Genomic DNA, 21669 nt, shown 5'->3' on the forward strand with positions numbered 1-21669 from the left:
AACTTAGCAGGAGAGCACTTTTTAAAAATAAATGTAACATTCTGTTTTTTGTCTTTAAGGATAGCAGAAAGTTTCTTAATGAACTAAATGAAAAACTTGGTGATAAAAGAAGGTAAGTGTTTGCTGTGAACCTTCACCAGATGGGCATAATGGTACAAAGCTTATTCTACCAATAGGAATTTTTTTAAAGAAAGAGGGATGCTAGCTGACAATTTGGTATTAACTATTATTTCAAACTATTGGAAAGATTTTTTATTTCAGTATTGACCATTTGAGATAGTAAGGGTAAGTACCGTAATGCAAGATATTCAATATCAACTGCGTTTTTATACAGAATAGTGCAACTGATGTTCTTGAAACAAATGATTCCTGTAGTTCTGTAATATTTAAGGCCATAGATACAATATGAATTATTCTTTAATGCCATTAATATCCTCTTGAATTTTTAAAAAAACCTTGAAAGCACAAACTTTTGAAAAGGTGGGGGCTGGCTTATTCATGCAGGATCAGGAAAAACACTCCTTTAAAAATGTGTGGATATCAAATTTTGAATCACATTAATACCTATGCTGATATTATCTGGTGGTATGAGATGCAGTAATGTCAGAAGTTGATTGTCAGGTAGATTTGTCCATTTTCCATGCCAGTTTCATTGCCCCCTGCCATACCAGTGCAGAAAACAACCATATTGGCAAACTATCTTACTTAATTTGGAGTTCTGATATTACCTTAAGAGTGCGGAAAGGGAAGTACCTCTCTTAATGAAGTGTGAATTGCTGATGAAGCATGGAATTAGATGTGGGCTTGCTTTATTTTCCACGACATGTTGACATAAGATAGTGCTGACCTACCCTAAAAATCTCCAAACAGGTTTGCTAGCCCAGGATAAATCACTCTTTCTCATGTTGTGTCTTGCTAAGATAGATATTTTGCTAAGCAACACTTCACATACTGTAGATTTGCTTCTTTAAGTCATGAAAAACCTTCATGGATAACATGGTGTTGTGTTTGTTAGTAATGTGTTTCTTCATTTGTAGGCTTGAATCATACCTGCCAGCACCATTTCTATGAATTATTTAGGATTTAAAAAAAATCTATTTAGGCCATATTCAGTGCAATAGGGCAAAAGATAAATGTTCTCTAGTTCACTTGTAAAACCACCTAGATGTAGGATGCTTTGAAGAGCCTTATTGTCTTAGTAAATACTCTGATTAATATCGTTTTTTAAAAAACCCTCTAGATCCAGTGTTACTTTGTGGTGAATATAGATTTGATGCATTTTTGAAAGTTCAAGATGAAGTATGTCTTAACAGGGGGACAACATTGCTGTACAGATCCAGATTGACTTCAGTTGATAGTTTAGATAAGCTTGATCTTTTCCGGTCTGATTTTTGCTTATCATTCAGGCTTTTACAACCTGAAAACCTCTAGATGAATTAGGCCTGACTTCCAAGCCACACCCACTATATCTATTCTAGAAGCAGATTGGAATAGAGGTTGTGTTTCAGGATCAATGAGAATTTTTCTTATTTTTCAGGATCTATTCAATTCCATGTAAAGCTGCTTATGCTGACCTGATTGAGGTAATTAAGCTAGCAATTACATTGTGGTGTTATGAAATATTGAAAGTATAGAGATTTTAATAGGGTTACAGTGTTTAGTGTATTATCTATTCTTTCTAGTTTAATAATGGGAGAGTATTATTTGGGGAAAATTAATTATTTCTGTTACTACCTTTAGGAAGAGAGAGCTAATGAAAGTCAAACAAAATGTGAAAATATGTTTATGTAACTTTGAGAAATAAAAGTTCTTCTATTCCCATCCCATAATTATATTGTGATTCTTTTTGTTGCTCTTCCTGATTTCTTGGGTATATGAACTTTTCAGCTGTTGAATAAAAATATTGAAAACAGTTCTCAGGAAAAATTGATGCAGATAATTCCACCCTTTCTTGAATACTAGCAAAATAAAATTAGGAAATTTCTTATTTTATAGCCACTGAAGGAAAAAGTACTTGGGACTTTGTGGGAGGTGTCCATCTTTCTAAACTGAGATACTGTTTTATTATACCTTTTAGAATTACATTTTGTTCAGGTCTGAAGTATTTCTTGTAGCCACAATTTCAGAAATTGTTTCCAAAATTGCATATATTCTGCTACTACTAAATACTAAAGCTAATCACTTTTAATTCATTATGCAACAAAGAGTCAGGTAACTTATATTTTGCTAAACAGTGGCTTCATTGGAAATTATTTGTTTTGAAGAAGGAAAAACTTTCAGAAGTTTTACTATCCCTTCAGCTGATGCTTAAAACCTCAGGAAACTAAAGCAGTGGAGATTCTCTTGAGGACTCTGTGCAAGACAAGGGGAGCAGCTGAGGCTCTCTTAACATGTAGCATTGTACATATAGCTTGTTTCTTGGGTTTCCAAAAGGCAAAGTTACATTGTACTGAATTTCTGTGGGAGGTAGAAATCAAATTGAGACTGTTTTCTTTTTATATCCAAGTTGAAGAAACCTGCAGATAACAAACTAAAAGAGTTTTGGATTGACTTCAATTACGGAAGTGAGAGCATTACATTCTATTTAGAGAGCCTAGAGGTAAAATGATTATATTTTTTTTAAATGGGCCATTATTTTTATTTACTTACTTACTTACCTACTTAGCTGCCATCAACATGACTTTTACCTCAAATACTGTTTTTCAGGGCACATTTTGGGAGTCAGTAAGATTGCCAAAGCAAGACCTCAGCAGTTATTACCTACAGGGTAAGTCCATCAGAGATTACTCTCAGTAGAAATATTTATGCTTAAGTTGAGCTTTTGAAAATGTGTGTCGTTTTTGGTTGCACATATGAAATATCATGAAAACATGGCAGAACTACATACCTCCACTGCTTCAGGTGCCTAAGCCTTGAGCGTGTGATTTCCATTCTTCTCCAGGTTTATCTGGAACACTGTTGAATGTGTGTATAACCTCCCCCACCTCTAGGTTTAGGAGCTGGGAAGATGCCATATGCAGAGTCACCTGGGAATAAAGCTTCCTTCCCCCAGAGTCAAGAATTCTAATTTCTCTCACAGGTTGCAATAGAAATTACCTTAAAAGTGCAGAGCACAGCAATTGGAGGGGTCAGTGGTAAACCAGAAGACTGTTGATCTCTGAAGGCTTCTCCATATGCAATAGAACATTTGTATTGCATTAAGAGGAGGCATAATACTTGCATGCCAGAACACTTAAAGTCATCCTGGGCTTTCCTTAACAGTGGGTCCATCTTGGGGATTTGTTCTCAGCAAACGACTAACACCATTTCAATCCATCTGGAGCTAGCCATGTATAGGTTGGAAACTAACAAACAAGGAAAGGCAGATAAGTTCCTTCCTTTCTTTCACCTTTTTAAACAATTCATATGTAAGGTGACATAGTTTCTTTTGTATATGTACTATATGGATAGATTGGCTGGTTGGTTCTAAGGTGTCACATAATTCTTTGAGCTAATTGACAGAAGAATATCTGAGAGACGGAAGAACATTTTGATTTCTGCGAAAAGTTCCTTGATCTTTGAAAGCTCATTTTGGCATGGATTGAAGATGAATTCTGTTTGATGGTAGAATGAACAATGTTGCATTGTGCTCCAAGTTGTATCTATCCCCAAGGTTAGGTGTATATATGTATAACTGAAGCAGCTGCTTTGGAAGCTGTGGAGATCACTATTTGGTCTTTTGTTTCAAACAGCAGAATATGTCACACAGATCCTAGTGATAAGTATTATGGGATGCTTCACTGAAGCTATTCCAAGAAAGTTGCCGATTGTGGGAATGACTACAAAATGCATGTGTTCTTTTTCTTTTGCATGAAGAGGAACAAGAAGAAAAGATTCTTAAAATCATCATGAGAAGGTCTGTTGTGATCAACAAAGTGGAAACCACCAAGATCAGAATTCACTTTGATAGCTGCTTTGATATTTTAGCACCACTCCTTAAAGCTATTGGAAAAGATAAAATGGTAAGGAGGTTTTTTTTGGTGGGGGTGTGTGAATTGCCCGTCACCTTTTGTCTAGTAAGAACTCTATAGGTCTTTTACAGTTTTGTATCAAACTAAGCTGTTATTTTTATTTGAATATTGTTAGAAATTTCTCTCAAAAGTATTCATATGAATTTTGTTAATGGGTTGTTGTTGTTAGTTGCGAAGTCGTGTCTGACCTATCACAACCCCATGGACAGCGTTCCTCCAGGCCTTCCTGTCCTCTACCATCTTCTGGAATCCATTTAGGCTCACGCCTACTGCTTCAGTGACTCCATCCAGCCACCTCATTCTCTGTCGTCCCCTTCTTCTATTGCCCTCAATCTTTCCCAGCATTAGGTTCTTCTCCAGTGAGTCCTTCCTTCTCATTAGGTGGCCAAAGTATTTGAATTTCAACTTCAGGATCTGGCCTTTTAAAGAGCAGTCAGGGTTGATCTCCTCTAGGACTGACCAATTTGAATGCCTTGCAGTCCAAGGGACTCGTAGGAGTCTTCTCCAGTACCATAGTTCAAAGGTCTCAGTTCTTTGGTGCTCAGCCTTTCTTATGGTCCAATGTTAATGGGTAGTTGACTGTAATGTTATAAATAATATTTACAAGTATTTTTAAAAGTTATAGTAGTCAGTAGTCTTTGCATTGTTTTTAATTGTAATCTATAATGCTAAGTTTCTCTAGAGAGCAAGACATGCTTGATGAGAAGAGACATTTTAAAGCATGCATAAGAGAATATAAACACAACAGCTTTATATACACACACACATATATATATATAATGTATAAAATTAGAAATCTATTATAAAATAATGTCTTGATTAAAGCATGTATAAGAGAATACATACACAACAGTTTTTTTATTAATATATATATAGAACAAAAGCTTCCCCCCCTTATCTTAAAAGAAATTATTAGTCCATCTTCAAACTGAGTCCATGAATAGCAAAAGAGTCTGTCTCTGAAAATGCTTCTAAAAACTGATCTAAGCTGATCAAAAACCTAGTTTTTGTTAACAGAACTTCAACATATTTATTTTTTTTATTTTTATTGCATTTATATACCGCCCTTTCCCTGAGGACTCAGGGCGGTTTACAGGGAGTTAAAAATCAAACATACAAAAGTTAAAAGCCAAGTTAAAAAATATTAAATCAACCCTGTGCTATTAAAAACCCCAATTAAAATAATTTTCTCCTCGGCCTGGGCCCGAGAGCTCAAAGAGCCAGGTCTTCAGGCCCCGGCGGAATGATCGGAGGTCGGGGGCAGTCCTCAGCTCCACCGGCAGCTGGTTCCAGAGGGCAGGCGCTCCCACTGAGAAGGCCCTATCCCTGGGTGTCACCCGCCGGCAATCTCTTACCGGCGGAACCCTGAGCAGACCCTCCCTGTGGGAGCGCACTGGGCGAAGGGCGTTTGAAGCCGGCAGCAGGTGTTCCCTCAAGTACCCCGGACCCAGGCCATGTAGGGCTTTATAGGTAATAACCAGCACCTTGAATTTCACCCGGAGGGCAACCGGAAGCCAATGCAGCTCGCGGAGTAGAGGTGTTACATGGGAGTATCGGGAAACCCCCATTACAACTCGCGCAGCCGCATTCTGCACCAGTTGAAGCCTCTGAGTGGTCTTCAAGGGCAGCCCCATTTAGAGAGCGTTACAGTAGTCCAAACGGGAGGTCACAAGCGCATGAGTAACTGTGCGTAGGGCGTCTCGGTCCAGATAGGGACGCAACTGGCGCACCAGGCGAACCTGTGCAAAAGCCCCCCTGGTCACGGCTCCTATGTGATCTTCAAAATTGAGCCGTGAATCCAGGAGGACGCCCAAGTTGCGAGCCCTATCAACGGGGGGTAACACCTCACCCCCCATCGTAAGAGGTGGAATAACTTGGTTAACCCGAGATGCCGATATGCACAGCCACTCAGTCTTGGCGGGATTGAGACGAAGCCTGTTTCTCCCCATCCAGACCTGAACCGCCTCCAGGCACCGGGACATCACGGAGAGGGCATCACTGGGTTGGTTCGGGGTGGAAAGAAAAAGTTGGGTATCATCAGCGTACTGGTGATACCCCACCCCGAAACCACGAATGATCTCGCCCAGCGGCTTCATATAGATGTTGAACAGGAGAGGCGAGAGAACCGACCCCTGAGGAACTCCACAAATGAGAGGCCTTGGGGCGGATCTCTGCCCTCCTGTCAACACCAACTGCGAGCGGCCCTGAAGGTAGGAGGAGAACCACCGTAGAACGGTGCCTCCCACTCCCAACCCCCTGAGACGCCGCAGCAGGATACCATGGTCGATGGTATCGAAAGCCGCTGAGAGATCTAATAGGACCAGGACAGAGGAGCAACCCCTGTCCCTTGCCCTCCAGAGATCATTCACCAGCGCGACCAATGTCGTCTCCGTGCTGTGTCCGGGCCTGAAGCCCGATTGGTACGGGTCCAGATAATCAGTTTCCTCCAGGAATATGAGCACATATGAGTCAGACCAGGTTTCTGGTGGAGATCCTGGAGGCTGAAATCTTCAATGAAGAATATGTGCAATGCACATGCCTGGTGAAGCTTCTTTTTACTGATGGAGTTGGCCAACCAAAATGTTTGAGAAGAAACAGCCCCAAAGTTTCCCAAATCCTTGCTTGATTTCTTAAGTTGTGAATCAACTCTGTTGCATTCTAGCATTAGAAGGTAGTAGAAAATTTCACTCACCCTTCATCTAATGAAACAGCTGCCCTCTGAATTGAACCAAGAGAAATTGTGCCTATTAATTGAGAAGAATATTTTTATTTCAGGGATCCTAATTTGGCAACCATGTTCGGCAAAAATGTTTACTAGACAATTACCTAATGGATATTATTCTGTTCATTGATAAAACTCAAGGATTACTATAGACTTTTATAGGATTGGTTGAATCTGTTTTTTTTTCTGAGAGAGATTTCTTTCTCCGGATTAAACTTTTCTTTCCCAATAACTTAATTGGATAGATAATACTGAATGAAGAGGAGAATGCCAACCTTGGGAATTACCAAGAGCAAACTGCAACAGGTGAGTGGGAATTAATGCCAATAGAATCCTCTTTCAGGTTGTCTTTTTGCCTGACCATAAGCAAAAAGAGGCAAAGTCTGAGCATTCTTTATAGTGGCAACTTGCAGGCTTCTTCCTGGACAGAAATACCTATTAGCTTTTACCTATTATGTCAGTGGGTGGGTGGGTGGGTGGATGGATGGAAGGAATCTCCTATGTTTTTCTAATTTTCTTGGATCTTGACTGTTTAGAGAGAGAGTGCATTTCTCAAATTTTCAATTTGAATCCTGAATCTCAACATTTTTTCACTTCCACTACTTATTTCCAGGTTGCCCACAAAAGAGAAGTTTATATAATATAGTAAGGATTTGAAGGAGCTAAAAAGAGATTAAAAGATATATAATAGTGTAATAGCGTGCTAATAGTAGTAGAAGAAGCAGCAGCCATTGTAATAGTAGTAATAGTGATGCTGATGTATTTCGTTAAGTAAATGTGTCTGTCATAAACATTGTTTTTGTGATAATACTTTTGTGCTCTGCCTTTTTACCCTTTTTATAAATAGCTGCCTCAACGATTTTTAGGACCCTGGGTAGGTGGTAAAGTTATTCTCAAACAAGTAGGATTCTCATGCTTACTCTAGGGCATATCCATTCATTTTTATGGACAACACTGTGGCCGTGATTTTCCACTGTCAAGTTGTGGAATTTTTTTCTGACTTCCTTGCCTAGCTTACTGCCTTATTCTTTGCGGTTGCCCATCCAACTACTAAAACAGCCTGACTTCCATGCCCAGAACATTCAGGTAGATGCTGTCATCTGTAGAAAATATAAATTAGGTAAACCGACTGAAAGACATAAATTGATTTCAACAATCACTGTTGTCATCCTTGGTCATATTCTTCTGACATTCCATACATGTGAATTCCCATCAGTCCCAGTCAGGCAGTTTCATTTTGCGGTTGTATTGAACTTCTCTCATCCTTTTGACATCAGCATTTTAGAAGAGTGGGGGCATCCACTTTCCAATCCTTGTTTATGGAGTTCAAGAAGGGGACACAGTCTTATTGTCACTTTATGTTTCTGGTTAGAAATAGTTTGCGTTCTTTTGCTCTCTTGCTCCTCTATCTTAAATAGAAAGAATGCAAAGTTAAAATGAAATTTGGTCAGAGTTTGTGGCCATGCTTCAGTTCCCCCTGAGTCAGTAGCCTGTTAAAAGTGTTGCCTGCACTAATGTGTTTGATGATAGAAACACCATGTTTGTGCTTAGAACTGAGAATGAAACAGCCAAGAGCTCATCCCCCACGGAAACATTTTCCTCAGTAGAGATACAGTTAACAAGCGAAGATGAGTTATGGCAAAGAGGTGGGGGTCAAAGGGCGGGTGAGAACTGAGAATGAGAAAGTGTGGGAGATTTGAAATGCGAATCTTGTTATAAGATTTACTCCTGAACTTAAGGAAGAAGAAAAAAATAACATAGGAAAGCTTAGCCCTCCTGAGGTAATAATTCCCTGTGTTGAAAAACTCTTGTCATTAGAAACTTACTTCTGATGTTTAACTGTGTTCTCCTTTTGATGTCTATCTGCTGGTTCAGGTCCCGGTGTCGGGGCAACAAAAGATAATTCTGTTCTGTCTCTTATATGACAGATATTTAGAAAGTCTCCATGAACAGAGGAGACCCCTGTGTGCAAGGGTGAAGTGTATATCACTTATTTGTATCTGCATTTTAGGGCGGCTTACAATCTAAGCACAAATCAAATGTGCTTAGCAATAGCCTTCATTCTATGTATATGCCTGCTTATTAGGGCTTTCGCCCCCCCCCCAAGCGGCATTATTACAAAGTCAGCTTATTGCCCCCAACAATCTGGGTCCTCATTTTACCTACCTCAGAAGGATGGAAGGCTGAGTCAACCTTGAGCCTGGAGGGACTCGAACCTGCACTAATTGCAGGCAGCTGGTGTTACTTAAGGAGGCATTAGCCCACTGCTCCACCAAGGCACTTAGTGGTCAGGTCTACCTTTCTGAGAGAATTAGGGAACCCCTGATAAAAATGTCAAAGGATTCAGTAGAAACTACTGCCCTGGAAGATGTGTGGGCTGTGAAGTCAAGGAGTTGCAGTTCCAAAAATCTAGACAGCAGCAGATTGTAGAAGGCTAGTCTATATTAAGTGATTTGGGTAAACTTTAATGTTGATCACTTTGCTGTACACTGTTTTCTTACCCTTGAATGTTTTTATGCTATGGCAATAATAAATAATATTGCTTTACCACAGTAAGCATTCAGCTGGAGAGGAAAGAAGATCTTACAGAAACAAATTCCTTATCAGACATTCTGACATCACACCAAAGCAATGAGTCTGTTAGTCCTGAAACAGTAAGTATATTTGCAGCTTAGGAAAACTTGAATGAATTAACGATTGCCCAGCTCTGTCTTCTGGGTTCTTGCAAATTATGGAATTCATGGGGGGGGGAAGCAATTCTCCCAAATCTTCAACCTCCTCAGCTTGCTATCAAGAGAAAAACAACAATCACCATAAGGCTGCCAAGTTGACAGTCAAGTGTAGTGATAGGTTGTAATATAGGAGGAAATGAGAAGAACTAGAATAGATATATTGCATTGCAATAGCAGATAAGACATAAATGTTGAAGCGCTTTAATATTGATAATGCATTCCAAAATTTCTCATTAACTCACACACCTAGGGACAGACTAACAAACATAAAATTTAGCCAATCAGTTTCACTTATCTTGGATTGAATTGTCCAAGAAATTCAGAATGAATATTAGCCCACAATATGTTTAGCAGATAGCCAACTTACGAATTACCTTTTGGGGACAGCCCAAAAGGAGAAAAAGACCAAGCTATAAAGCATTTAAGGAGTTGCTTACTGGACAGTTGTTTATTGGACAATTATTTATTTCCAACTAAGCAGAAAAACAATGGGTTGGTTATTCTGTTATCTGTTGAACACCTGCACTTTCTGGTTTTTAAGAACTGTTTCTCCCCAATTAAGATGTATAAAAACTGCAAAAGTTAATGGCATTAATAATATGAATGTTATTGTTTATCCCTTTATCTAGAACAAAATAATTATTCCTGCAGCAACTATGACAGATGGGGAGAAAGAGACCCAACAGCTTGAAAACAAAGATGGCGGTCAAGGTCAGAGCGGCTTTCCTGTTCTTTCCTGTGATTCTTAGTCACAAGGCTTACCTTCTTGATCACATTAAAGTCAAAGATATTTGTTTTAAAATTATGTCAGGAAGCCTGTTGAGTCGTATTTGTCATAAAAATAAATGCTCGTAAAATCTCTGGTTATTTTTACCTGGAAAGAAGCAGCTGTGTCTTTTTTTATTACTTTAAAGCTTCCAGCAGTAGACCTTCAGTTTCTCCATCACATTCAGCAAATATATTGGCTACTCCTCCGTCCTCACAGAAGTTGAAGGCTTCTTGGCTACAACCAAAGGACAAGGCTGAGTAAGTGTTCTAGCGGCACAGACCTCTTGAACAGAGAATTATGAAGATATGTAGCATTTGTAAATAACATTATGGTTTTATGTATGCCAATGGCCTATTTATTTGAGACCACCTCTCCTTTTGGAAAGTTTCCCTATAGTAGATGTAATTAGCATTTTAAATTAACACTGGGCAATTTGTGGGTTTAAGTGACTACATTTTCCACTAATTTCTACCAAGCGTGACAGTGATTAGGAAAGTTGTACTCCAGCATACTGTGGAGGGCCACATATTAACTGCTTTACAGATTGATCTTTACACCTGAATGTATTTCTCATTACATAGATACTGTGAACACTGGAGGATATCCATAAAGATTTTCACCGCCCTTGATTAGAATGGCTTACTAGAGGAGAAACGCTTAAACGTGTCCATTGTGTGTTTCCCGATATCCTAGAATAGACTGTCCAGTGACACACCTGGTGCTCCAGGGGCTTTTAGAGCAAGGAATGTTTTTCCTACAGTTTCTCTCCCTGCCTTTTATAATCACATGTTAATGGAACTGCTGTAATAGTTATGCATATTAGTTGACCGATATTGAGAACTGGCTTGAATTCCTGCTCAAATATACAGTATATAAATCCTCAATCAATCAATCCATCTTAGTGCCATACATTGCTTTGGATTTGGAGACATAAAGATGCTTCAAGTGCAGAGGGGTATGAATACACAATAGCAGAGTTGGAAGGGACCTTGTAGGTCATCTAGTCTAAGCCCCTGCTCAAGCCGGAGGCCCTATACCATTTCTGACCAGTGGCTGTCCAGTCTCTTCTTGAAAGCCTCCAGTGATGAAGCACCCACAACTTCCATTGGTTGATTATTCTCACTGTCAGAAAATTTCTCCTTATTTATAGGTTGACTCTCTCCTTGATCAGTTTCCACCCATTGTTCCTCATCAGGCCTTTGGGTGCTTTAGAAAATAGGTTGTCCCCTTCCTCTCTGCAGCAGCCCCTCAAATATTAGAATATTAGACTGCTATCATGTCACCCCTGGTCCTTCTCTTCACTAGACTAGCCATGCCCAGTTCTTGCAACTGTTCTTATGTTTTAGGCTCCAGGCCCTTAATAATCTTTGCTCTTCTCTGCACTCTTTCTTGACAGTTGTCTGCTACTCCTTATACCAGCTGCTTTATGGTGTTGCTCATAGGTGCTGTTTGTCCCTCCCTCCACAGATTCCAAAGCAATGCTCAGTCCCAGTAAATTTATTTCTTGGTATCTGCTAATTAAATACTGACTTATAATAAAATGTAGTACAAAAGGTAGCTTATAAATGTATTAATTACAAGGAAGTCCTTCTATGCCAGACAGACAAATCCAGAATGCAAATTTGTTTTTTGGACACACCTGAAATTATTACGGCTAGTCCTCAACTTATCAGCAGTCATTTAGCAACTGTGCAAAGTTCTGATGGATCTGCCTGCAGGAGTTACCATATATGACCCAAATTTGAAGTTCTGATAATCGGCACGCATCCCTCTGCAGTTATGTGAACATGTTTTATGACAGTTTTGCCATAAATCAGCATTTATTCTCTTTTTCGGCAAAACAGTACCCATAGTGAACTATTGGTTAGCTTAAGGACTGCAATGTTTGCTTAATGACTGCTGCAACAAAGGTTTTGCAGTGGTTATGGCTCCTATAATTTTTAATTAAAATAGTAATAGGCAGGCTCCATTAGGGTTTTAACTGGAGAACTGCCTATATTTCAGTGAGATTTGCCAATGTGCATAATTAAATGTTACCCTTTTCATCCTGCTAAAATGTCTCAATCAGAATGATACATTATTTGAAATAGCGTCAAATATTCTCTGCAGTTTTACTTTCTAGAAATGCAGTTGGAAACGGTAGAATTTGTTTTGGTAGTGGATGCATTTTTAAATTGATAATATAAACAATTTTAACACTTTACACTGATGTAGTTGTTGTAGAGGGACGCGGTGGCTCAGTGGGTTAGGACACTGAGCTTGTCGATCAGATGGTCGGCAGTTTGGCGGGTCGAAGCCCGAGTGCCGCGTAACAGATTGAGTGCCTGTTGCTCGTCCCAGCTTCTGCCAACCTAGCAGTTCAAAAGCACATAAAAATGCAAGTAGAAAAATAGGGACCACTACGGTGGGAAGGTAACAGCGTTCTGTGCGCCTTTGGCGTCTAGTCATGCCAGCCACATGACCATGGAGACGTCCTCAGACAAACGCTGGCTCTTCGGCTTTGAAACGGAGATGAGCACCGGCCCCTAGAGTGGGAAATGACTAGCACGCATGTGCAGGGGAACCTTTACCTTTAATAGTTGTTGTAGAGTCTTGACGCTAAAGCATTTCTTCTATTCCTTTCTATGGCTTGTAGTGAACCAGATGTGGAAGGAGAAGCTGATATCCACATTAGAGAAACCCACCCTTTAGAGGTACGTTGTAGGTAGCAGCAATACCCTTTTGATCCTTTCCTGACATGCTGGAAGTCAGCTCCTGTAATTTTCAATTAACCGTTGTAGGAATTCATACCCAATACATGAAGAGGTCATAAAGTTGGGCAAGGGTGAATTCAGCATGGTTGCTTTGGAGAAAGTAATTTGCTCTCTTTGCTTTTTGTTTTTATTACTGATTTATATAATCACTTAATGGAAAATAAGATTGATTAAAACAGTGAGGGCTTCGGCTTTGTAGGTGGTTGGCTAACAGTAATCCTTGTCTGGTAAATCATCAACATTTATAGATACCTGAACCCCATTACTACCAAACTGACATGGCAAAGGGAACAGCAAGAATGGAGGTGGAAATTTGCAACAAATGAAGGATTGTTGCAAACTGGATGACAGAGTAGGTAGTTCCAGTAGAAGAGAAATATATTGTAGCTTCACAATGTAGGAATTGTGGAGTCCTTGGTGTTCTCTGAGATGTGTTGTTTGCTTGTAGATGTTTCATTACCCAACTAGGTAACCTCATCAGTTTTAGTGAATGTCAGGTTTGCCATCAATAAAAACATCCTCCCCAGCAGCCAACTCCCAAATAAGCAGGAGTTAACATAAGGTGAAAAAGGGACGTGGTGGCTCACTGGGTTAGGACGCTGAGCTTGTCGATCAGAAGGTCGGCAGTTTGGCGGGTCGAATCCCGAGTGCCGCGTAGCAGAGTGAGCGCCTGTTACTCGTCCCAGCTTCTGCCAACCTAGCAGTTCGAAAGCACGTAAAAATGCAAGTAGAAAAATAGGGACCACTACGGTGGGAAGGTAACAGCGTTCTGTGCACCTTTGGTGTCTAGTCATGCCGGCCACATGACCACGGAGACGTCCTCGGACAAGCGCTGGCTCTTCGGCTTTGAAATGGAGATGAGCACCGGCCCCTAGAGTTGGAAACGACTAGCACGCATGTGCGGGGGAACCTTTACCTTTTAACATAAGGCAAACAAGCAGAAAACAATACCTAATCAAGAGACTACCAAGGAGAAAACCCAAAATTGGCGGGACACAAGCTGTAGGATAGAAACAGGGAAGAAGCCCAACACTCACTTGCACCGATGATGTTACTTAGTTGGGTAATTAAAGGCCTGCAAGCAAACAAGCTCAGAGACACCAGGGATTCCACAGATTAGGTAGTAAAATAAGCAGGAGATGATACTGCCAATGAAAAGAGATCACAGAGTTAGATCCTGGCAATTTGGTTTCCCCCCCCCCTTTTCAATCAGTTGAACTGATTCTATAAGAACTGCTTTTGCTGCTAAGATATAAACAGGGATTTATTGGTTTCTCCAGGGCCTGTTTTTGTTTTGTTTTGTTCCCTTCTTCCTAGCATTTTCCAGCAAATACATGGACTGCTTATTTTTGTCCAAAATTGTTTGAAGCAAAATGAATTAAACGTTCTGGAAATTGTAAACATCTGACTTGGTGTTTTTGTTCCAGGATGACACCCTACAGAAGAAAAAGCGAGCAAGAGGTTCAAGTAAGCAAATGGTGGAATCAATGTAAGGAACTGTTTTTAAAGTTCTTTTAAATGGATGTGTGTGTGTGTGTGTGTGTGTGTGTGTATAAATATAAATATAAAAAGTCACAGTATGAAGTTCTTATGTTAAACTTGAGATTTTAAGCACAGTAGTACAAAAAAGTATAATTTGGGGAGGGTGAACTTTCATTTCTGTTAAAAACACACAGAACTGATATGTAAGAGGCTTTTATTGTCATTAGTGTCATAAGAACACATTAGTTGAGTCAGTATCGTAATGCAGATGTGGAATAATCAGATGGAAAGCTTTTGCATAGCAGTCCTAACTTTTACAGCCTCCAAATATTTTCAGAATGGCCACAGGTACAATTTTTAATCTGACGAAGGAAGGAAGTATGAAATATATGGGTATTAACTGTATCAAATCTAATTTGATTAAAAATGCATTTTGTTTTTGTGCTACCCTATTGACTGTATTTATCATGGCTCAGTCTATTCTTTAATGGAGCTTCCATAAGTCTGAAAAAGGTTGATGCACTCCAGACATAGAGGCATGGGCAGTTTTCCTATGCACCTCTTGGAGCATTTTGTTTTGTATTTGGGAAAGCCTGATCCCATATATCCATAGTGTCCTTTATATAGCAAAAAATATAATCCATTGGCTTTGAACTTACATTTGAAAATAATCAGTAACTAACACAATGCATTTATTTTTAGGATGGATGAATATGATTTTCATTTTTCGTCTGATCCAAGCACACATGAGATGGTAAAACCATAATTAAACAATTATTTCAGTGTTTACAGGCAAATTGCTTTTCTTAACAACTCTTTGCAGGCAAATTGATGGATTTGTTATTTACATTCTGTCAGGTTGGTGTGGACTCTTCAACAATCCCATAGATAAAATTTCTTCAGAAGAATACATTAGTTGTGTCCATCATCTCCATTTTTCTAGTAATTGTTAATGGTTTTAGTCATCTTAAATTCTGTTCTTTTTTATTTGTTTTCCCAGCATGGCATGAATAATACATTATCAGTGGTAAATTAGAGAATAGTTCATAATCAAGTTCCGTCATAGCTTAGTAAATATCTCATTCTCTGCAGGATCCAGGATTGCCTAAGACTGTATCAAGATCTACATACATGCCTAATTTCATACCTATTTAACAATATATTTGCAATCAGGTTCAAAATGTTGTGATTCACCAGCATTATTTCCATAGCTTTGTAAAATGTTAATTTACTATTAATTTATTTGTGACAAGCCTTGGAGTATATCTTGGTAAGAATACCCATGGAATTGTTGAAAACAAATCTCACCAACTTAGATATATCAGAAACAGGCATGATTTATTTGTTAATTTGTCTGGTTTGATATCAGGTTTAGCTAGCTGTTTCTAAAGAACAAAGACTTAGTATTTAAGGAACAATAGTATTCCTATTTTGCCTTAAAATCATTATCCCATTCTTCTGTTTCCTCTTTTTAAAAAAAAATCATTTTTTTTGTTTTCAGGTGTCTGAAATGAAGCAAAAAATATTTGTCCAGAACACTTTGCACAAGTATGGAAACTTTTTGGCACGCTATTGGTGTAGAATTATAACATGCCCTAGGTGGCCAATAAAAGGGACGTGGTGGCTCAGTGGGTTAGGATGCTGAGCTTGTCGATCAGAAGGTCGGCAGTTTGGCGGGTCGAATCCCGAGTGCCGCGTAGCAGAGTGAGCGCCTGTTACTTGTCCCAGCTTCTGCCGACCTAGCAGTTTGAAAGCACGTAAAAATGCAAGTAGAAAAATAGGGACCGCTACGGTGGGAAGGTAACAGCATTCCGTGCGCCTCTGGCATCTAGTCATGCCGGCCACATGACCACGGAGACACCCTCGGACAAGCGCTGGCTCTTCAACTTTGAAATGGAGATGAGCACCGGCCCCTAGAGTTGGAAATGACTAGCACGCATGTGCGGGGGAACCTTTACCTTTTTTTAGGTGGCCAATGTGAAAAAGTAAAAAAAAAAAGTGGTTCAGGTAGTCCTTGTTTAGTGACCACAACTGAGATTGCAATTCAGTTAAGCAAAGCAATTGCTAAGTGAAACGGCAACTGAGCTTAACTGAACTTAATTCAGCTTTCCTCTGCTTTACTGACCCGCAAAGGTTTTAAATAAGAGGATTGGTCATACAGTTACCTTTTCATGAGTGTCATAATGGTGAATGGTCACTGCCCAAAACAGTCATTAAATGAGGAATAACTCTTTCCTTTAAAAAGCAAAATGAATTCCCTCTCTTATGCATCCCAAAGTTTGTTTCAAAAACATTAATAATTCCAGAATAGAGTTTATAAGGGACTTGAAAGAAGAAAATAGATAGGGGAAGTTTGTAAGTTTAAATTGAGAAGTTTGAATTGTGAGCCGCCCAAAGTTGTTTGCTGAACAAAGCAGCATATTTGGAAGTCAACATTTATTGCAGGCAGGAAGGGAAAGGGAAGGAAGGAAGGAAGGAAGGAAGGAAGGAAGGAAGGAAGGAAGGAAGGAAGGAAGGAAGGAAGGAAGGAAAGGTTATCTGTTATGAAAATATTGGGCATTCTTTTTAGTACATTTGGATAATTCTGCCTCCTGGAGATTCATATGGCTCCCACCCTGTTAGAATTTATAGGGTCTCTTAAGACCTCATTGTTCCCAGGATTAGGGTGTCTGTGGAGACCGTGTTGCTCTTCCTTGCCCAGTGGGGGAAGTGTTTATGACGGTCGGAGAGAATAACCTTGGGAGATAAGAGGAGGAGGAGCCACAGCCTAGGCTACAAAGAAAAACTCAGAAGGAATAGGGGTGTGGGAAATACCTCGGAATGGATGCTCCATTGTTCTCTGGAAAATTAAGACGAGGAAGGGGAGAAGGGCTTTCAGACTTGCCAGATTCTGTTACTATAACATTACAATAAAGATAGTATTTGTACTTTTGGGCTTTTGAGTCCTACTTGGATAGATTATGTTGAAGTAGGACATTTTAATCCCACCACAAATCACATTTGGGGCAGTGTAGTGGCTCAGGGGTTAAGACCCTGAGCTTGTTGGCTGGAAAGCCAGCAGCCCAGGTTTGAGACTTGAGCTCCATGTGACAGGGTGAGCTCCTGTCCTTGCCTCGGTTCTTGCCAACCTAGCAGTTTGAAAGCATACAAACGCAAGTAGATAAATAGGTACTACGTCAGTGGGAAGATAACAGTGCTCTGATGTCATGCTGGCCTCATGACTGGAAATGTCTTTGGATAGCGCTGGCTCAATGGCCTTGAAATGGAGATGAGCTCCGTTCCTTATAATTGGCAACAACTAACAAGTGAAATCCGCAGGGACTCCTTTAGAAACCACATTTAGCAGAAAAGTACAGGTGGAAAATACAACCAGAGGAGTTTAGGAGTTTACTGGGAGCACTGACCTATAGGACTTTGCATTCTAAAAAAATTTCTGCAGACACTGACTCCTTAATTAATAGTCTTTTATTGCATGCAGGAGTCTGGAAAAGAGAAATGTGAAGCTGAACAAGTTTGAGAGAAGTCTGGTAAAGTCCAATTTTTGTGTTTATTATAGTGTATATTACAGTTTATTATAGGTACTTCAGACACCCAGATGTTTGTGGTTTCAGGGCTATTACTGCTAAATGCATTCTTTTTGGATTTTTAAGACATTTGATTAGTTCTGCCTAATATATTACCTGCTACTTGAGCAGTGCATGAAATGAGAGAACAGTCTTCTCTCACCATCTGTGAACTCCTTCTAATACTCTGTCTGGGTCAGTTTAAGTGCTTTGTTTTGTTTTGTTTTTAAAGAATGGCCACTACTTAACTGAAACTGGAATGAAACTAATCCTTTGAAGGAGAGGTGCCAAGGATGGACTTGGGAAGGAAGTCTCCCCCAATCTAGTCTTCCAGATGAATTGGAAGTGACCCACAATCTGTTCCTTAAATTGGAAGTGAAAATGGTTGCTAAATAAGCCGTGTGTGTGTGTGTGTGTTTGTGTGTACGTGTATGTGCGAGAGAGAGAGAGAGAGAGAGAGAGAGAGAGAGAGAGAGAGAGAGAAAGAGAGAGAGACTGCAAAGAACCCTGGTTGCTGTCAATAACATTCAGATAAAGTTCTCTTGTGCAGCTATGCCAATGTTACTTTCACCCTTGTTGCCAGGCGCATGAAATTTGATTGTAAGTGAGCACATTGGCCAAATATATATATATATATTTTTAAAAAATACTGTCGTATTTGCAAACAGTCACTAAACAAGATAGCCACTAAATAGGAATGGCTGTACAGCTTTCAGAATTCCGATGTAGCTACTTTCATAACCGGTCCAAACAGATCTAGAGGATTCCGGAATAGGGAAGATTCTGTAGTTCCTTCATCATTCTATATTACCTACCATATCTGTGCTAGAATATAGAATCACTCTAGGAATGGATTTGAGAATAGACGTGAAAGCCGTTCTATAATTCCCGCCCTGTCTCCATCCCTTTCCTGAAATGAGACTCAAGCCTGAAGATTTCTGAAATCACAAGGGAGCTTCCAGATCTGTTATCCAATCAAATTAAAGCTTGTGGGCATTTAATTCTACCATAAAGGATGTCACAGCACTTTCTTCACCCAGAGATAAAAGCTTCAGCGCGTAGCCTCCTTTCTTCTCTGCCTGTATTTTGGTCTTAACTGTCTTCATCACATCAGACCAACCTTGTACCTGCCAGATGAATCATACTGCAACACCCATTATCCCAAGATGCACAGGGTTAGAGTGTAACATACTTTCATTTTATTATGATTAACTGATCAATAGAATAAAAATACAGACGCATACAATAGCATTAAAAGAACCAATACAAGCTCAGGATTGGTAAGCAGTAGCTATGAAAAGAAGGGACTTGACACTTATTTCCGGAAGAACTCTGAAAATGTGGAACATGTTGCTTGAAAGACTGTTTCGTTTCTTCTTTCTTGGGGAAAAATATTCAAATCAAACAACATCAGGTGGGTTTTTTTTTCTTACTCTAATATTTTTTTCATAATTCTTTTTAGTCGGCCCCCCATGCCCCCCCCAAAATCTATGAGTTATGATATCTCAGTAGATTCCAACTTCTGAGAATTATAACCAGGATAATACCTGGGAGGTCCTGTGCCCAAGAAGGCTGACGTAAGTCTGATGTAAGGAATTCAAGGAACGAAAACAAGGAACGCAAAGACCCTTTAGTTCAGGGGTGTCAAACTCAATTTCATGGAAGGCCACATCAGCATTGCGGTTGCCCTCAAGGGACCGGGTGGATATGGCCTGGGTGGGCGTGGCCTACTGGGTGGGCGTGGCTAGAGTGTGTATGGCCTACTGGGTGGGCGTGGCCAGCTCTACATCGTTCGCATCAAGGGTGCCTATGGGGGCCTGGTCAGGAGTGGGACAGATCTGAGGGTCTCTGGCAGAAGGAGGGTCTCTGGGCCAGGGCCAAGGCAGTGGGGGCCGTTCCCTCACTGTTTCCAGGATGGCTTCGCGGGTCACATGAAACCACTTTGCAGGCCGGATCCGGCCCCCGGGCCTTGTGTTTGACATGTCTGCTTTAGTTCATTAAAGTCTTGCTTCTCTCAGTGTTGTTTGGGATTCAAGCAAAGGGCTTTTCGTCTGAAGCTGTGGTGTGATCAAAGGACTTCATTGACATCCTTGCTTTGCCCTGTGATATCTGCTGATTTTTCCTATCTGTAAGGCCAGGGCAGAGTAGCTTAGGAGTGCTGTGTTTGTTCTATTTGTTTTGATGCCTTGAACATTCAGTTTCTATACAACATTGAAAAAAAGGGGATTCCTAAACATTTTTACGGTTTTTCCCCTAATGCGGAAAATGTGATTCCAAAAGAAAATAGGTTGACCCTTAAGGGGTTAGCTCAGTAATTGAGCTTGTACAATTGATTTTAATCAACATTTAAATGCTTCTGGAATGAAATGTTGTAATGTCAGTATCCTTCAGGTGGCGCTGACTCTTGCCTGCATGTTTTCCCAGCCTTCTAACTACAAGATCCATCTCTTTTCTGAAAGCAACCCAGAGAGTGAAAAAAGCTGGATTTGTAACTCTCAGAACCACACGTTGCCCAAAGTGGCAGACTACACTCGGAAAAAAACAAGAGTCAGAAGCAAGTTAAAAGGTAAAAACAACAATGGGAGACTAGTTATTGGTTTAGAATGTTGCTAGAAGTAATTAGCTCAGTGGAACCTGTTTTCATGTAAACTGTACATAAAATTAAACCAGAGCTTCTAAAGCAAGCCCTAGGGCTCATAATTCTTTTTAGCCCGGACTTAAGGCTTCCAGCACTGTGTTTAAGCAGGTGTGCAGGTGTATTTACTTGGAAATATTACAGCATCATGTATTAAAGGTTTCAAATGTGTATTGCTGATTACTTCCGACTTGTTCCATCAATAGGTAGTTTTATCTATATTATCTCTGCTCCTAATTGCAAATGTTTGTTTTATCTTTCCTCTCACAGTATTGCCGTTGTCTTCTCCAAGTAGTGGCAGTGATTATCGTGCAAAGAAAGTAAGGAAAACTGAAACTCTGATCTTTTCTTTTCTGATAGATATGGCTGCCAGATGTATAGAACATGTAGAATTTTGTTTGCTCTTTTTTTTAATTGTTAGATATTTTTGTGCCAGCCATGGCAGTTCCCCAAAAAGGTCATCAGATGGGAGCAAAGAGGCATCCATCTTTGCTCCCACTGGTGGGTCAGGGGTCTCCGGCCCCTGCAGCCCCATTGGAGAGAGTTAATGGCCCTCCAGCCCCCTCACTCTCATTGGTAAGGGAGGGGCTGGGGACCCCCATAAAAACCTCTGCTCAGGGGCTGCTCTCTCTTGTTGCTTTTCTTGTTCAAGCTCCCTCTGGGAATGATCCATGAGCTCAATCCAGGCATGGATGCCTCCATGCCAGGGAACTCTTTCTCTTTACTCTATCTTTAAATAAAGCTTCATCTGATTGCATCCCTGCGTGCTGCCTTTTTCTTGGAAGCACCTTAACGAACCATCGGTCTCGTGAGGCCATCTCACATTAATGTTGCCCTTACGCTCTGCTTGTATGATGTTAGAATTTCTGTGAACGTAAAGGATCGGTCCAACTGCATTATTGTGGATATCTTCAGAGAATTTTTTTTTGTTAAATCATGAAACTACTTTAAGATTTGCATGAGTCAGAAGTCAATGCCTTTTGTTTCTTCCCCTCTCTTTCTT

The 21669-nt window shown here is 40.1% G+C and overlaps 1 protein-coding gene across 1 annotated transcript in view; it reads left to right on the top strand.

The window, feature by feature from the left end:
• Nucleotides 1-21669, top strand: part of SYCP2L (synaptonemal complex protein 2 like) — a gene marked incomplete at both ends in the record, with an annotated part of 39233 nt that overhangs the window by 7817 nt on the left and 9747 nt on the right. The window contains 14 exons of the mRNA XM_081325585.1: nucleotides 60-112; nucleotides 1538-1583; nucleotides 2507-2599; nucleotides 2707-2767; nucleotides 3856-4001; nucleotides 6978-7038; nucleotides 9286-9386; nucleotides 10094-10175; nucleotides 10379-10490; nucleotides 12869-12926; nucleotides 14414-14475; nucleotides 15171-15222; nucleotides 20423-20597; nucleotides 20937-21041. Of these exons, the coding sequence (XP_081181711.1) occupies nucleotides 60-112; nucleotides 1538-1583; nucleotides 2507-2599; nucleotides 2707-2767; nucleotides 3856-4001; nucleotides 6978-7038; nucleotides 9286-9386; nucleotides 10094-10175; nucleotides 10379-10490; nucleotides 12869-12926; nucleotides 14414-14475; nucleotides 15171-15222; nucleotides 20423-20597; nucleotides 20937-21041 (1207 nt within the window). The remainder of the gene's footprint in view (nucleotides 1-59; nucleotides 113-1537; nucleotides 1584-2506; nucleotides 2600-2706; nucleotides 2768-3855; nucleotides 4002-6977; nucleotides 7039-9285; nucleotides 9387-10093; nucleotides 10176-10378; nucleotides 10491-12868; nucleotides 12927-14413; nucleotides 14476-15170; nucleotides 15223-20422; nucleotides 20598-20936; nucleotides 21042-21669) is intronic.

Source organism: Vipera berus (assembly GCF_964194415.1).
Source record: "Vipera berus genome assembly, chromosome: 3".
In the NCBI taxonomy this organism is placed as follows: Eukaryota; Metazoa; Chordata; class Lepidosauria; order Squamata; family Viperidae; genus Vipera; species Vipera berus.